At 36.5% G+C, this 18739-nt stretch overlaps 1 protein-coding gene across 1 annotated transcript in view; it reads left to right on the forward strand.

Moving 5' to 3' along the window:
* Positions 1 to 17458, forward strand: part of MTPN (myotrophin) — a 36406-nt gene extending 18948 nt beyond the window's left edge. The window contains exons 2-4 of the mRNA XM_032688590.1: positions 5244 to 5357; positions 6480 to 6563; positions 14205 to 17458. Of these exons, the coding sequence (XP_032544481.1) occupies positions 5244 to 5357; positions 6480 to 6563; positions 14205 to 14291 (285 nt within the window). The 3' untranslated portion in view covers positions 14292 to 17458. The remainder of the gene's footprint in view (positions 1 to 5243; positions 5358 to 6479; positions 6564 to 14204) is intronic.
* The last annotated feature ends 1281 nt before the right edge of the window (positions 17459 to 18739 follow it).

Here is an 18739-nt window from a genome sequence, read left to right on the forward strand (position 1 = left end):
ATTGCTCCATTACAGAAAGTGGGTGAAAGTTGCATTTGGAAGATGCTATAATGAATCCTACTATTAGTTATTTAAAAAGCAGATAAAGTTCTTAAAAGTATTTGGAAGTGAGCTTCATGTTTTTATTTTCCTTTCCTTCAGTGAAAGGTTGATAGCCAGCTTTCAACTGACGGTGATACTTAAAGTCCTTCTAATTGAATATTCTTCTGTTATCCATGTATGTGACTTTTTGAAATAGGGCATAAAAATCTTCTTTCACGCTCTCTTGTTTAGTAATTGGAGGTTCACAGAGGCTTTTCTTTACCCTTAATCAGATTTTAATGGAGGGGATTAAAGCAGATACCTGTGAGCTGCTGTTTCTGATGTTTCATGTGTTGAACCGGTTTTTAATGTTATTGCATAGCTGGTGCCCGAGTTCTTTGATCTGCAGTGAAAAACATTACTGATGTGGTTTATGCCAGACTTTGCCTTAAATATCTGACTAAGTAAACTCAGTGTATTCTGGAAGGTCGTTAAAGATGTGATCATGGCTTTCCTTTTGCATAGGGAAAACTTTCTGAAGCTTTGCACTAACATCTGCACAATTGTTACTGAATTTGTAGCTCTGCTCTAGAAAGTGAAAATAAATAATCTTTTTTCAGGAGAAGCGTGACCTTTGACTGAAGGTATGTTTTATTTTGAAGTTGATGTGATTCCTTAATTATATCTCCTTCAGGTGACTCTTGTAACTATTAACCTTGTTGCTGCTCTGTTAGACTCTAGGAGTTGACTGAAGTCCCATAAAACTTCCCTGGAGAATCATTCTGTCATTTTTTGTCTAGTGTGCAAGATTTTGTTCCTGGAGGTGTAAAGGAAAAATCGTGCTCCTTTTTGACAGTTCATGTGGATTCTGACCATATGCCTGTGCAGAGTCTGGTCTTTTTTTAAAGTAAACCTTTAGCAGCTATTTAATACGGTCTTAGTTTCAGTCTACCAGTATATCGGTTACTTTGCCATCTCAAAGTCCAGTATTGAGAATCATCACCTGTGATAAGATTGCTGATACCCAATTTCATAACATTCAGTATGATGTGTTTTGCCAGTAATTATTAAAAAACAGTAATTTCAGAAAACTTGCATAGGGATAACTCTTTTCTTTAAGTCTTTACTTCCTGTGCTGTTTCCTGCTGCAACGTATTACAGTGTTTGTGAGACTACTTTGCCTCATTCTGTTGACATAATTAACCACACCTTCACTAGAGCTGCCCTATTTATGAGAGGGGCTTAAATCTTTATCTGATGCTTAGACTTTCTTTCAGCATATGAAGTAATCGGCATTCGGAGCTTGGTGCTAAAACTCCAACATATAATTTGTTCACTAAGGTGAATCCTTAAATTCTCTAGTGGGTAGTCAACCATGTATAGCTGTCACCATATCGAGAAGATCTGTTCCCTGTATAAAATATCTGTTATGGCTGGCTGGTCTGTCAAAGCTGAGAACCCAACTGCCCACATAAGTCAGCATCTTCCCCTCACTTAGCTGAACAGAAAACTTCTCGTGGAATAGTGAGCAAATCCAACTTGGAGTTCTCATCCAGTGAAGGCAAAAATCATCACCCACAGGACTGTACACTCAAAGCTTAAAGGAAAACAGCAGCTTGTTCAGATAACCTTTGACAACCTTATCTAGGATGTTAACTGTGTTTCACATCTCTGTCTAGCCAAGTAAAAGGGTTATTGTTGCAGCTGTGGTAACCAGTGTACTACCAGTTTGGATCACAAGGGTTCAAGCAGTTCTCTGACTTTGCCATTTCACAGCTGATTTTATGTGCAACTTTTGTCTTGGAGACTTTACATAAGCACATAAATGGCAGCTGGTATAGAGAAGTATTGAAACCTAAAATACAATTTAATTAAATATACAAAGTCAATATTTTCACATGTAAAGGCACTTTGTCTTTGCAAAAGTGGAACTATTCTGGTGAGTTTTATAACAGTTGGTCTTTAATCTGAATAATTTGTGTGTAGGGGTAAGGTTTAGGGGGTTTTTTAATTGACCTATAGAATTACTATTGAAACTGCTTAGTCTTCCAACGTGAAACACCCTCTGAAAAATAATTAACTTGTTTCCATGGATACTGATAGAGCTCTTAACCAAATATTTTGATCATGCACCTCATCAGTAAAAAAAAATTAATTGAACGTGCACCACCAGTATCTACATATTTTTAAATATGGAGTCATAGAATGGTTTGGGTTGGAAGTGACCTTAAAGATTGACTTACAACCAACCTGCCATGGGCAGGGACACCTTCCACTTCTGGGCTGCTCAAAGCCCCATCCAACCTGGCCCTGGGCAGGGCAGTTGGAATTAATGATTTTTAAGGCAGCTGTAACGTGTACTGTTGTACTATGTAACATGCAGTTATAAAACATACCCAAAAAAGAGATGAGATAAAGATTAAATAAATACTATTTTTACACTTTTTTAATAGCGCAAAAAGATTTTCTTTTCACACCCTAGTGGATTGTCTTGCACACCTCTCTGGGCTTTCACACCCCACTTTGGAGACCACTGCTTTTGTTATGGAGAGATACCCTAGGCAATATAAATAGGAGATCTAAAGGACAGAGAGAAATTACCTATGAAGAGTCCTGCAAATTTTCTGATGTACATGTGTTAGAGACTGTGTTTGAAACAGGTGTTTTTGTCGGGGTTTGATCCCTGCATATTAAATAGATTGGTTTATCTTCCCTTCCTACTTTATATGTCTTGGACTGGCAGTAGGAAAGGCCAAATAAAGCTTTAGAACATTTAGTGGTCTGTTTTACAGTGGCTTCTCACACCCATAAGACAACTGGATATTTCAGTTGGTTTATTGTAGAATCTAGGAGTTCTTGCTTTGAATGCTTCTGTGTTCTCAGTCCTAGTATTCAAATCCATGTAATCTGTGTTTGGGACATGCTTGTTTGCAGACTTTTTGCTAAGTACTCCCCTGTAAACAAGCTTTCATCATCTTTTAGAGAACTAGGTGTTTGGGTGCTGTTTTTTCCTTCTGAAAGCTCATTGTCCCGCAGGAATTTATTCCCCAGCCAGCTTAGGCGAGAACAGAGGGATCTGTGTTTCGTTCTTTAAAAAGAAAGAAAAAATCCTATAGTGCAAGCCAGTGAGCCAAAGAATATTTATAAGCTTAAGGAAGCGGGAGCTTTGCTGGACTGTCCTAATCTTAAGACGTGATGCTTCTAACTTTCCTTTTGAATGTGAACTTTGTGGCTTTACTGTGTGCAGTCCCAGGAGTTAGCTTGCTTGTCCTTCTTCCAGGCCCCTTTATTTACCATGGCTTGGCATTTGTCAGACTTCACAGGAGTTTTTAGAGCCTGTTTTGGTTTAGTGATTGTGTGGCTTTCATATGGCTGGCTCCTTAAACTTATGCACCCAATCCTTAATGTATCTGCAAACATGATGGCTTATTTAAATGCCAGCTGTTTTAAAATTCACGGGAAGGGTCAAGGTGCAAATAAGAATATGGGTAGAGCTTAACTTTCTACATGAGTCTGTGATGCTTCCTGGTATGCGTTTCAGACTAATGTGGCTATTTGTGTGCTTTTAGTGTACTTTGATCTGGATGACTTTTTTTAGTTGAAACACAGTTGTTAACATATCCCCACTAATGTTCTGTACTGAAATTCAGCAAAAGAGAAGTTATATCACAATGTTATCTGCAGCAACTTTACTGGTAAAAAAAGAATTAGACCTTGTAGTCTCATCGGAATATTATGTTACGAGCTATTGTACAGTGTTGATAGTCCACAGAGCTTAAGTTGTTGTAGGCTTTGTTTAGAAGTACGGTTTGTTGCTGTTCTGAAAATCATAGATAAAGCTTCCTTTTTCCTGATGTACAACATGCTTCAGAAGCCAGAGCTGAATATGTTTCGGGGTCAGTAACAGCAGTTGCAGAGATTTTTTTTCATTGTGCTACTTTGAAGCCAGAATTTCCACTAGTGTGAGAACCAGGGCCTGACCTCTGAGACCCCAGAATGTGTGCAGTGTTTCTGTTACATAAACACCCGTTAAACAACTGGTTTGTTGCTTTTACTTGCAGCAGGGTATATTATGAGAATATCCTGTTGAGAAGAGAGGAGAATTCTGAGGTTGTCTTATTTAACTAGTAGTGTAAAACTCTCATAATATGGAACATCAAAAGCAGAGTAAGATTTCCTTCTGACAATTGTCTCTTCCATTCTTAAAAGGAAAGTGGTGTTTGGAAGATTTATGTCAGTCCCTCTATATTGTGCACTTCCTGGAAATTTGGGGCAGGACTGAGAGAAGTGCAGGAGCTCTATAGAGAAGTCATGAATTGGTACTGCACTTGAAATTCTTTTGGTCCCTTTTCTGTGGAGATGCAGGGCTCAAGGTATGGTGCTAAATTTAGCCATTTCCTAAAATACTAAGATTGCTTGCACCTATGTACAAGAAGCCACTTACCACATAGCTTGCTCGTAGTTGGTTTCCAGTAACTTCTTGTCGTTACTGAAGGCCAGCAAATCAGTTTATCCTCAGTTGCACAACCCAAGGTGAAGAAACAAAGCTGATTAGGCACTCAGTAAATTAAATTTTGTTTACGCCTTAAGAGATGTCTCAATCCACTAGTTTGAGTGGCATTAGAATACAACTTCCTGTGTCCTGATTTGGTTTACTGTCTTCAGAGTTGTTTGTATCACGTAGAATTGGCAAGTACCACTTATAAAACAGGGTGGACAGTTTCAAAATTGAGTTTTAAATAGCGGATGACCTGTACTCACTTGCTAGTAGTTGTGATGCTGACTTAACTTCTGTGCAGCTTTCTCAATATGCAAAACTTCAAATTCATTGAGACAGATAAAGTAACTTGACCAGGTCACTGGGATCTCCGTTGTGGGGAGGGAGAAATGAAATGAACCAATGTGAGCATTGTTTACAAACTCAAATAATTTTCATATTAATTTCTTTTTTGGTTTTTTCAATCATGAGTTTCGTAGTGCACGTGGGTACTCACTACACTTGAATTGCAGTATGGAAGGAGGGGTCAAGGTGGTCTTACAGTCTTAAATGCATGGGTGAGGAAAAGGAAATTGAGCCACTTAATTTTCATTTTTCTTGGGCAATGACCGAAATACTTTGATGGAACATTCTTCAGCATATTTAAAGGTGTTGGATTTCTTTCAAGCTCTTCATGGCGTGTTAGTTCTAAAATTTTGCTTATTAGATTATTTTTACATTGAAGGGTGAAGATGTCAACCGGACACTTGAAGGTGGGAGGAAGCCTCTTCACTATGCAGCAGACTGTGGACAGCTTGAGATTCTGGAATTTCTGCTATTGAAAGGAGCTGACATTAATGTATGTACATCAGTTTGCAAACAGGTGTTAGGATCTTCCCACACACACTCATTTAAGGGATTGGTATAAGTGCCTAAATGGTTACTGAAAAACGTAATCAAACTAAACAATTTGATGCATTTAAAAATATTTGAGAGGTGGTCTCCTAGAGATTAGAAGCTTAAAATTTTGTTTATTAAATGTTTTAATTCTTTTGGGACACACTAGAAAAAGTTGTGTGTAGCTATAAAAGGTTTAAATTTAATTTCACCACAATTAGAAAAATCAATCCAGTAATCCCATCAATAAAACATTTGCATTTGTTGAAAGGGGTTTCAGAAGACATCCTTGGCCAAGCCAAGGTCAACTGTTTAAATTAGTGTGCTTTTTTTCTGCTTTGGAGACCTTCTTTCTTTTACAAACTTAGTCATTTTGCTGTAGCTTGACATGAATGGTTTTTTGTTGTGAAAAGACTTGACTAAGCTATATCGGCACTTCAAAATAGTGAATTTCTCCCTAAAGTTAAGTTCCTAAATACTTTAACCATACATTTCAAATACTGTGCCTTAGAATGCTTGTCTGCAAGTTAACATATTAATCTTAACGTTTTAGCTTTAGTTCATAATAGAAAGGCTTGATTTTTTTTTTTCTTTTTTCCCTTGATGTCTTGAGAGATTATCTTCACCTTGAGAGTTCTTCATTGGAGAAGAGTTAAAAATAACATTTCTTCCATTTCTTATTCTTTCCAGGACTATAGTTTAGAGAGAAGACAGCCAAAGCAATATTTCAGCCAAAACTGTTTTCTGAAGTGAGACTGGTTGGGAAATCAGAGAATTAGGAGTAGTGTTTTTAAATTGGGCAGAATTTGTCAGCTGAAACCTCACAATTTCCATCATTGGCCTAAAATAATAGACAAGCTCTGAGATGCCTAGAAGTCTTATGGAAGAATTATCTTGCTATTACCTGTTTTTTAAATGATGACTTTTCTCAAAAAAGAAAGAAAAAATTCTAAGGGTATGCATTTCTGGATAATATTCTTAAGTTTTTACTTCTTTCTACTGTTGATAAAAGAAAATAAAGTTAAGTGAAACCTTATAATGCTGTGTGAAATTGTCCTTCAGATAACTCTGTCTCAATTTACAGGCTCCAGACAAACATAATATCACACCACTCCTATCAGCAGTCTATGAGGGCCACGTTTCCTGTGTGAAATTGCTTCTGTCAAAGGTAAGATACAAATATTTAGAATAAGTTATCCATCAGCAAAGCATAATACTCTGATTCTTTTCAATAATATTGTGATGCTCTGGATTATATGTTCAGAGCATCAAACCAATGCTGTTTGTGTTCCTAAACCAAAGAGGGTACTCTGATTATGGTGAAAGTTGAAGGACAAAGTTCCAGGACTTTTGTGGTATAGCAAAAGTAAGAGTGACCACTAAGAGTATTCTGAGCTCTAACTAGAGAGTATAACAGCAAATCAGTCAAAAAAATAAAATGCATTCCTTCAGCAGACAGGGAGGAGTGGGATTTAGCTTTGGCAGCTGTTTAAGTGTTTCATGTGATGGAATCTCTACTGTGAAGTTGCTTGGAGGTGTGGTTTCCCTCTGCTTTTGCCAGATGACTGAAAACCCATCTGTGTTGGCAGAGGGAGGGGAAGTAAAAGTAGGAAGCCAAGATTGCTCTGTCATGGAGCTTCTGAATTTTGTCCTTGGGAGAATAAGCTTAATCTGTCTCAGTTTTCATATTATTTCATAATATTGATTCGTATTACAAAGTGATCAGTTTTAGAAACTAGTAGTTAATTCAAGCAATGTTTTGTCCCCATTCATATGTGCTCCTTCTTACACCTCACTTTGAAAAGAGAAAGTTAACTGCATTTTCATTATGTAAACCCACTGAAATAATTTGGCCAAAAGGATATCATGCTGTGTAATATTTTCATATGCCACTTCCAGGGTAAAGTTTTCCTTAACTGCCTTAATACTGCACGAATTTCACTTTTCTTAACTTCCTTGATCTTGTCTGATGTTAGTTATGCCTTTCTGTGAAGAAACGCTGTGACCGTTAATTTAAGATTCGAATGGTGCATCCAACTTATTTAAATTTATTGTGAGGACTGATCCTTCATTTAGGATCATTAAAAAAAAAAAGTATCCTTTATCTCATGTTGATTATTTCCATTTCTGTTTTGAAGGGTTCTTCATTCTAGAAAAGTTGTTCAAATAACAAATAAGATGCCTCAAAACTTGAGTTCACACACAAATTGTTTGGCAGCTACAAAGGGTTGTGCATTCATTGTAGTCTCTGTCACTGAGGGCACTGAGGTCCATCCTGAACCGTTTTTCACACAGCATGTGAGAAAGTATAGATCTCTTTACCTGGTACAGTTTGAAGGGCATTGGTTAAGTTCAGCAGTCCTAAAGATGAGGTAATCTTACAAAGATGTGCAGAATGTTGAAAGAAAGTGAACTTGGACTAGTTGAGATTTTAAAAATATTACTGCAATTGGATAGTTTGACAAAGCTGGTATTCTTTTCAGATAATAAGAGTTAAATGTTGTACCACAAGTGATTGCTTCCATTCACATGGGCTAGCTGATGAAATATTATAAACTAGAACTTTGTTCATCAGCTGAGTCTGTTTGAGGCAGGGCTTATATGTAGAGGCTGTTCTGTCTCTTAATGCAGTTGTCTTATGACCCTTGTGTAAACATTTGTTTAAACATGTAACAGTTTGTTTGTAACCTAGTCATATGTTCTTTGACAGCAGTTACCTGGGAGATCAGGTAGTTCAACCCTTACTGAAACACCTAAAAATTATTGATGGCTTAATGTTCTCCACTTTTGGAGTGGAGTGTGTTTTATCATTGCTCCAAATGCAGAGCAAATATTGAATGTCTTATGTTAGTGTATGTAAATAGGGGAACTAAATTGTAAATGATGGAGCAATATTTTTAAGATTTTTTTTTTTCTTCTTCAAAGCTGTTCTTTGTTACTTTTGTAAACATTAAATTTCTACTTACTGCTAAGAGGCTGCATTATTACACATACCTACTTCCAGCTGTCTTCAGTTACTCTGTTAGTTGATCTCTTACATACATGGCCTGTGTCATACAGTATCTCTTAAGCCGTTGGACTAGAATTCAGCTATCTCATTAACTCATTTTTAAAAAGGAAGCACAAATAATGAATATTTGTACTTTCACAAGTTTTGAGAACCGGTGAACAATGATGCTTATCTCCTTAGTCTATTTGCATACCACAAATATCAAAAAGTTAACAGCTTGATCAAGTTAAAATTATGTAAGAAATAAGAGACTGTTCTTTTAAGATTAGATTTAATATAAATAATTCCATGTTGGAAACAGTTGTTAATTTGGAAATTGAATTGTTTTAAGCTAGCATTCTCCGTTGCCTTCTGTAGTGTATGAATCATGGGGACACTTGTAAATCTTTGATGTGAGACTCTTGAGCTATTGAAGGGAGGAGGAGTGTTTCAAAAAATGTTTCAAACATTGATCAGACGTAAAATTCAAAAAATATTCTTTAATGAAAGTACCAAATATGAAAAGTCAAGGTGACATCTAGGATTTTTGTAAATATTCTGTTACTGTAGGAGATTCACTTATCTGATGAAAGTAAGCTGTTTACTCTTTCATATAGTGTGACCACAGAGCATTCTTTAAGCAATCATAGAATCAGTAAGGTTGGAAAAGAAAAAACCTCTAAGATTATTGGGTTCAACCATTAACCCAGCACCACCACGGCATTCACCACTAAACAACGTACTCAGGTGCCATATCCACATGTTTTTTGAATACTTCAGGGATTGGTGATTCCACCTCTTTCCTGGGCATCCTATTCCAATGCTTGACAGCTCTTTCCATGAAGAAACTTTTCCTGATCTCTAATCTAAACCTTCCCTAGTACAGCTTGAGGCCTTTTCCTCTCATCCTGTCACTTGTTACCTGGGAGAAGATACTGATACCCACCTCACTACAACCACCTTGCAGGTAGTTGTAGAGAGCAGTAAGGTCTCCCCTGAGCCTCCTTTCATTCAGATTAAACACCCCCCAGCTCCCTCAGCTGCTCCTCATCAGACTTGTGCTCCAGACCCTTCACCAGCGTGTCCCTTCTCTGGACACGCTCCAGCACCTCAATGTCTTTCCTGTGGTGAAGGACCCAAAACTGAACACAGGATTTGAGGTGCAGCCTCACCAGTACCAAGGATGAGGAGATAATCACTGCCCTGGTCCTGCTGGCCACATTATTTCTGATAACAGACCAGGATGCCACTGGCCTGCTCCTGAGATCCCATTTAGTTTCACTTTGTGTTGCACTCTCTTAAATCTGTTGTAGATACTGGTGGTCATGCAGTTGCACTGAACACACTTCTGAGGCTCATATTAGAATGTTTGCACTCATAAGAGTATGACCTGAAAAAGACTGCAGGACCCACATTGTTTTTTAGCAGTTCAGTCTCTACAGAAGTTTTTAATGTACGTGCCACATGAGCAACAGAATTTGCTTTAGATGATATTAATAGCTGAAGCCATTACACCAACTGTAAAAACTGCTGTCCCTTAAAAAGCAGGAATTTTTTAAATGAATTTCAACTAACTTTCAATGAGGCTTTCCTAAGCTAAAGCACAATTTGTTACTTTGCTCCTCAGAAAGGACTATTTTGAGGTTTTTAGCTTATAACACATGGAATGAATGCTATGATGACACTCTGTCTAAAATACAGATGTAGCCTAGATAGAGTCTTGGGAATTCTTAGTATATCTTTCACCATAATGAACATGTGTGAAATATTATACTGTAGACATTCCACAGAGCGGAAGTTTGGGACTGATACCTAAAACTGCTCTATCAGCACCTGAGCTTCAGTTGAAAAATGTTCCTTTGCTCTGATTTACTGTCATACATGAAAGTAATTTAGCTTTTAGTTCAAAGGTAGGGCTACTTGTCTTACTACTACATTACAGTAGGTAAACCTTTTTATTAATCTTTAAATATTTTTTTAGCAATTTTAAGCATATTAAAATGTTCTTTGTAATTTTAAAGAATAGAGTTGTTGCAAGCATATTGTGACTTCAAAGTGAAACAGAAATGTTATATCATATGTTCATTTTTTTCAATTCAGCGTTTTCAGTACTATTAATAATGTTAAATTATTATTTTAATAATTATAATATTATTGGAAGGTTTTTTACTTTTAGTGAGGAAAAGAATTTTTAGTTGCTTTTGGCAAAGTTGGAACTGAATTGTTTTTATTTTACTCATGCTAAGTTCCAGCCTTCTACAAAGCAAAATAACAAATAAAGTAGTGAGTACAAAGAACTAGACTGAAGTAATATCAGTCACTGTATTTTGATTTGCTTTTAGCTTTTTCAGGGACATTGGATTTAAGGGTTACCTACTTGAAAAGGAGATAGATAGATAGATAAAAATTCAAGTTGCTCAATGTTTTTCTTTAAGAATCTGATGTTTGATTTGTAATGTAAGAAGTTATGGGTTTTTTTAGTGTAGAAGAAACCAATATTTTAAAATAGACAATGGCTTTGAAAGCTTCTAATGGAAGCTTGTAATTTTTTCAACTTTCAAAATAGTTGTGCTTTTTGTAAGATATCTAAGGCAATTTGATCTCTGCTGGCTACTAAAAATGTGTTATAAGAAATATCCTGTTGAGTTGAGCAATTTAGCACCTTTTTTTCTCCTCTGACAGTGGTAGAAAGAATGCCATTTGGGAAGAGTTGTGAGTATGACCACTTCTGCTCGCTCATTCCCCTCATTCCTGGGTGTTGTATTGGGGATTTTAGAGGTACACACATCTATCACTTATTATTTGTTGTCCATGAATTTATCTATATGCTTTTTGAACAAGAAGACATCAGCCTCCATTGAGTCATCTGGCAACTCCTTCTAGAAGTTTGCTGCTTGCTCTGTAAACCAGTCTTCTCCCAGCTTCATTAAGTGCCCCTAGTGCTGGTTTCACGTGGTTTGGTGACAGCTCTGCATTGCCTTTATCAGCTGCTGTAGTGGTTTTGTGTTTGTTGGTTTGGGGTTTTTTCTGGAACTACAATTGCAGCCCAGTAGCTCTTGTGCCGCCTTCAGAGCGTGTAATTTAGCATTTGTGCTTGGCCTGGTGGCTTAAGAGGGCAAACATTTTTTCCTATTACCCTGCCAAAGAAAGAGGGTTTGTATTTATTTGTATATGTGTATTTTAAGAATAGAACATAACACAAATATAAAACGTTAATAACTTTTTGCTTTGAGGAAGTAGAGAATACTGTGGAATCATTGTACTTTTATGAGGTTTTTATTAAACTTGCTTCCAGGCAGTGTTGTACTTCTGAAAATTAAATTCCTCTTGACCTGAACTTTATTATTTCCTTCTCTTTCTATTGAATTTAGGCAGGAATCTTTCTGTCTAGCTAATGGACCATTCTCTTCATTTATTAACACTGAGTGTAATAAACGATGTCCTCCTTAGATAGTCATGACCCTCTTATCCTACATTCAGTAAAGCTGTTTTAGAAACTCAGGTCTTGCATGTCTGTAACTTTCCTGAAGTACAAAGGTGCACAAGGGAGGAAAGCAGTCCTGTATTGAAATTAAAGCTCTCTTTAAAGTTACTTCAGTTAACAGTTTTATCTTTTGTACCCCAAATGCTGATACATTAGTGGAGAGTTTTATAAATTAAAGTTCTTTAAACTCTGGCAGGTCAGTTACTGCATAGTTCCACTTTTCTTCAAGTTGAAGTTCCTTCAGGTTTTCTGAGCTTAACATCAAAGCACAGCTTTGAAGCCTTCTTGATTTCCACATGGATTCTAATCTGACTGCTATCTAAAGCAGCAGGATTAATCAACACCTGCCAAAGAAGGCATTACTACTCTCATGGTTGGCTTTCTTCTCCCTGGACAACTAAGATAAGTGTTGAATACCTGTTAAATCTCTCAGGGGTTTTTTTAGGGAAAAATGAATGTTTCATAAGCAATGGCTTTCAGTGGTTTCAGCCTAAGTGTGTGTGTGCAATGACTGACGTCACTATTTGGGAATAGGCCGATTCAGCTCCTGTTCATACCCCACAGGACAGTGATGTTGCAGCATGTTGGGAGTTGTTTGGGTCAAGGATGTTACATAGTGGTAGGAGAGAGATAAATGTTCAATTGCTCCTGTCACTGCAGTGAATCCATTGCATATATACAAAATCTATGTCTGTATTCCACTACCTGAAAGGTACTAGGGGAAATAAGCTGCATGGAACATGTTGCTACATATATGAATATCCCTCTCTGATTTTTTTTTTTTTTTTAGTTGGAGTTCTTGAGACATTTCTGTTTTTCCCAAGCTTTTTCCCTGATAGCAGTTACCCCACAGGTAACTGCCACCAAATAAAGCAGTCTGCTCAAGCTCGTATCTTGCACTGAGTGTCTCTAGGGGATATAAGGAAGATGAACAGCTCCAACAGGATTGGTTTGGCCAGCGGACCACAAGATGGGCAATGCTGCCTTAAAAACCACTGCAAAACCACCTTTTTAGAATGACAGGTTCAATACTTGCAAGTAAAGGCAATAGAAGCTTCAGAGAGGGAAATATCCTATACTGTGCAAAGTAGTATTGGCAGCAAATCATAGTAGTGTCAGATCCAGCTTATTAGACTGTTAGGAACAGTTACAGTGGAAAGTTTAGTGAAGTGAAAGTTGTCTTGGGAACACACATGATATTATGGAGGTTTAGTGGGGTTTTTGCATAACCAGTAAAGAAGCTCTGGAAATTCTACGTCCATTATGTTCTTAAACTGTAGTGTCCTTAAAATTAACTAACAGTCTGTGCTCTTTCTTCCTTGTAGTCTAATTGAGAAGGGATTTGTACTTACTCTATGGAGAATTTATGCATAAACTGAAGACAACCCTGTGCTCTACACACTTTTGACAAAGTGTGTTTATACCCACAATGTTTTTCCTGTCATTGAGCAAATACACACATTTTAAAGCAAGATTTGGATGTTGTCTTTGAGAAGGGTTGTTCCGAAATCAGTCCTATAGTCTCTAGTAACTTTTGTCCCTTTATTTAATTACCCTGTTTACAGTTTAGTCTGTGTTTTCCCTTCTGTGAATATGACTGCACATTGCTCACAGCAGACATGACTAGTTAATCACTCTGTTTCTCTTCTTTTGTTCTCATCCCATAATTCTGGCACTGTGCTTGTGCTTACTATTGTGCAATTTATCTACCTGGTGCATACTCCTAATGCCTCCCTGCTCTGTTTTGTTGCCTTTTAGGTGTGTACATAACTCATTCAGAACAAACTTGAGCAGTTTAGGACTTAGAATGATTTTGTGGTGCTGTTTTTCCGATGTAGCAATAGGGACTGTTTTCAAAGTGGAAGAGAAGCACAGTCTTAGATGAGTGTAGTCTTTTATCATATAAAAAGAATATAGTATGATTTGTTAGTAAGTAAGCTCTTCCAGATGTTATCTATATAATTTAGCATGTGAGAGCTTGTTACACCATAAATTTTGGTGTGTAACACTGATTTTCTGCATTTGTAAGAGTAGTTGCTGGAACCGAAATTCTTCTGTTTCTGCCCAAGATTAACTGATAATATTTTGGACTTGCAACTTGCTGTGTAACAAAAGTTGTGTGACTTTTTTCCTGATTCTAAATGGTAAAGTTGGAAACTTAGACTAGCTGTTTGATGAATACTTTTGTATGTAAATCTTGTCTGTTTTGTCTCTGAATGAAAACAATGCACTGCTCTAATCAATATAATTATGCAAGGTAGGTAACTGTTTTGACACACTTCATACTGATACAGCCTGGCTCTCTGAATTGACAGCCCTTCTCCATGTCTTTACAGGGTGCTGATAAGACTGTGAAAGGCCCAGATGGACTAACTGCCTTTGAAGCCACTGACAACCAGGCAATCAAGACTCTGCTTCAGTGACGGATGGACTGATATCTTAAATGTCTCTCCTGTGGCCTCACACTGCTGCCTGTCTGTCACTCTTTGCATCTTCCAGCTTCTTCAGCTAAATACTTTGGGGGGAGGGAAATTCTTTATGAATCAGTCTAGTTAGGGGCTTGTATCGAAGATAATCTGGTTGGAAAGGGTTGAAAACTATTATGAACAGTGTCCCTCCAGGACTTCTTTTCAGTGTACAATCCCTTCCCATTTCTAGTGAAAATGGAAGAAGGAAGACAGACCATGCTCTTATAAGCCTCCTAGGTTAGAACTAAGATTTTTTAGATGAATGGAAGTACTTCCTTTAGGTGGAAGTACTGTGCTATGTACCTGAAACTAATTGTGAAGGAGACAATAGTCCCATGCTCTTAAGTGTCTGCCATAATCTGAAGTCTAGTAATGTAGGTGGCTGGGTTGCTTTTCTCCCTTCTCTCTCAGTGGGTAGCTTTATTCTTCTGCCTAAAGCTTACGTTGCAGTTTTGAGGACTTTTGATACTAGTTATTTGAGCTGTTCTTTATATTGACTAATTGGATGTCACACTAATGTTTTTCTGACTCTTGAGTAAACCAGGAAAGACCAGTTGAGGCATGGTGGTGTTACACTCCATAATATCTGCCAAGGTACTTTTGGATGCTTGAATTTGAAGTTTTTCTGTCCAATATTTGTTCTAGTCCAGGACAGACGTTTTAAGTAACTGCTTTGAGACACTTCAAAATTTCACTGTAATTATTTCCAAAAGGATTGCAAGATAGAATTTCTTTACTCACCATGTCAACATAAAATTTCTGGACACATGTGAAAGCTTATAGGCTGTTTGGTACACAAGGATAATCAAGTCAAATGTGGAAAATGAACAGTAATTATTTAGACATTCATATCAGATGAATATTGTTGCTGAAATTTTCTAGAAAACACGTAAGCTTTCCAAGTTCAGATGTAGAAAAAGGAAGATGTATAAGTAGAAGTCTTAACTTGCTCTAACTACTGTAGGAAAAAACCTTTTAATTGTGCATATCTTCAAATCAGTGTTTTAATGTCGAATTAATGAACCTCTTAAATTTCATTAAGGCATGAGGCTTGTTCTGAAAGATCCCAGTGCAAACAGACCACATTAACCATTGACTTTTAGATAAGATTTACTATGCCAGTAAGTGTGACAGTACTATGACAGGCTTGATAATTGCTGGGAAGATGTTTAATGACGTTGTAGGGATTGTCATCACATCTTATGGTCCTCAGCAATGTCTGAGCTTCTGGCTTTCATCCTGAAAATTTTCACTAGACTGCAGTTTCACCCAAAACTGAGTAACAGATTCTGTAACAAAAAATTGTATACCACAAACTATACATCTTCCTATTTTTTGGGATACAGATTTCAAACTTCGTGGTAACGAACACAGTACAGAAAACAAATGTATATAATGTCTCATGCTGAATTCTTAAACAAATGTAGCCGATATTATTTTGGTATTACTGTTGAAATTGAGAGGGTATGTAGAAGTAGACTGGTGACTACCACTTATATTTAATGGAGACTTAGTTTTACTTGAATCATGTTGCATATTATGATTGAATGTGTCAGCTATGAAAAGCATTGCATTTAGACTGTAAAATGAGAGCAGAAACTGATTTACATCTACACACACCATAAGAAAAGCAATGGAGAAAACAATCAACTCTGGCCATAAACTGTACAGTGCAATTACTCTTTATTTCTTGGAGATGGGTGGCAAGGAAGAGCAGAAGGGTTGGAAATCAGTGATAAATCAATTGGTGAGCTGCTGTTAAAAGAACGAGAATATTTGGTGAACAATGCTTTTAATAACTATTTATAAGAGAACTCTTAAATCTTATCTCTGATCAGTGCTGGATTGTCATGTCATTGTAATAGTGTGAACACAGACTATAGGTTTAACTCTTTATTCAGCTATGAAAGTAACAATCTTTGGCATCAATTTGCCTCCATATTACGCTATTAAATACTTAGCTATTAAAATACTAGTCTAGAAAACTGCGATCTGTTTTTATGTGGAGAACTTGATTATTCAAGTTTTTCATGTTGATTAGTGTCAAGTTGTCTGGCCATGTGGTTTTGGTTTTTCGTTGGGTTATTTTTCCTCTGTATTCTTTCCTGCCCTTCCCTTCAACTCTCGTTTAAATGAGCAAAGAAACATCATCTTTGTACTAACTCTTCTGGTGATTCACTGAGGCAATTTTGCCTCCCTTTTTCTACAATTATGGGAACACCTTATTTTTTCTTACTTCACCCTAGGGGGGAAAAAAAAGCAAACAGACTTCAGTGAGACAAGTGTTAATTTGGCTGTAATATATACCCAAGCTGCCTTTCAAGATAGTGAAAAGATGGCATTTAATGCTTGGCTTATAAAGAAGAAATACTTTTTTGCTTTTTGCACTACATAACAGGTGATTAATCATTTTGCCCAGGATTTAAAAAAAAAAAAATAAAAGCTTATGCTTTTGTAATTGTCTGGAGACTGGGCTTGTTTGTTGTTCCTTTCTTGTCAGCTATTTTGTGGAAAAAATAATGGGTGGCTTCCTCTATCTTTGAGTAGGTCCTAACTAGATGAAAATACCAAACTGTAAATTATTTTTCATTCTATAAACAGAACTTAAATAACTTTATCAGACTGGAATTGCATATGCTTGGAAATCCACTCTGTTCTTAAATCTTTTCCTTTGAAATTTGTGCTGAATAAGTTATGACCTTAAGTATATTTTGGATTTTGTACTCTCCGCTCCTTTTTCGTAATGGGGAGCAAATGAGAAAAGGAGTACAATAGTTCAATGGAACTGAACATAACATTGATTATTTGTAGAAGAGGCTGGTAAGAATTGAGTGTCCTAGGTCAAGCAATTGCAGCGTTGCATGCAAAAATTCAAAATGAACTTGTCTTAACTATATTTTGTAAATGGATAAACAATCATCTTTCTACGCAGTGACAGAAGAAAAATTAGTGCTCTGTGCATTTTGATATTTGACTTTCTCTTTTCACCATTGTTAACTGTTTTGACACAGTTGGGTTCATCATTATCATGGTTCATAGACATCAGAATGCTAAATGATACTGTATTTTTAAGTTTGTGTTGCAAGAATGAATGGAATAAACTTGAATTGTGTGATATGAGACTGTAGAGTTTTATTTCCCTTCCTGCTCCTCTGTTTTATTGGCCTTGGGCTACAACTTTTTATTTGCCTGGAAGGTATCCAAGTTCTGGCTCACATGTGCAGTGATTCAACAGTTTGGGTGCTTATAAGGCTAAAATGTGGAATGGAAGCTGCTTTGAAAACTAAATATATAATGTTGTTTGTGGTTGTTTATTTTGTGGGTTGTGGGTTTGTTTTTTTTTTTAAATTACATCCATTTAAAAGAGGTTTTGATTATTTGCTGTGGTCTTGTCTGCATTTCCTGTTTAAGTGGTAATGCATAATGTTGAGGATCTTCTATTCATGTTAAATTCTAAGAGATAGTCTGTAGATAGTGGAATGTTTCTCCCATTACCTGTGAAGACTAAAGCAATTTGTTGTCTCCTTCATCAAAGAAAGTGAAACAATTGTTTACCGTAAACACAGCTGAGGTATAAATAAAATTGTATAGAAATGTTTATCCATTATTCTTGTGGCATCTCTATGGTGACTTTGTCAGAACTTCCTTTTATAACTTTGTTTCTCAGTAGAGATTTAGATCCAATTGCTTGAAGTGTTTGATATGATTTATTTTAAAAATATACACTTATAAAGGAGAAGTACAGGAAGATATGTCAAAGTAAAAAAATCTATAAATATAAAAATTTCAAAATAATTTGTTCTGGTTTTCTGTGCTAAACTTTGAAAACAAGAACTTCTAATGCTTTATGTGTTGGAGAAAACAAATATGTGTTCACTGTAAATACCAAAGCAGTTGAAATAGTGTAACAGTGGCAACTGATGTGTGTGCTTCAGTTCCTCTGTTCCTATTACTGTTTGTTTTTTTTTTTTGTGGGTTTTGTTTCTGGGAGTTTTGTTTGGTTGGTTTTTTGCTTTGTTTTGGACTTGTTTGTTTGTTTTAAAGGACAATTTTTCTGTAGGAGGAAATATAAGGTTCAGAATGCAGGTTTCTGTCACAGTCCTCAGTGACTCGTGATCAAATTTGTCTATGCCTATAAAGACTTTCTAATATTTGTCTGTGGCTGATCTTTTGAAAGAAATTGGTTTCTCAGCTCCCTTCCAAAAGGATGCTGGCTCAAGAAAAGAATTTTTTCAATTGCATCACTTGATTGTTTCTCTGTTTGAAGAAAACTATAGTCTCAGAGCTCTACTCAAAATATTTTTGTTTTACTCATAATCTGACATCTTGGAAGAGCTTTCAACTAACTTATGCCATAAACTTACCAGGAAGTGAATTAGCATTTTTTTCCTTGGAGCAGCACT

This window comes from Chiroxiphia lanceolata, chromosome 5, assembly GCF_009829145.1.
Source record: "Chiroxiphia lanceolata isolate bChiLan1 chromosome 5, bChiLan1.pri, whole genome shotgun sequence".
In the NCBI taxonomy this organism is placed as follows: Eukaryota; Metazoa; Chordata; class Aves; order Passeriformes; family Pipridae; genus Chiroxiphia; species Chiroxiphia lanceolata.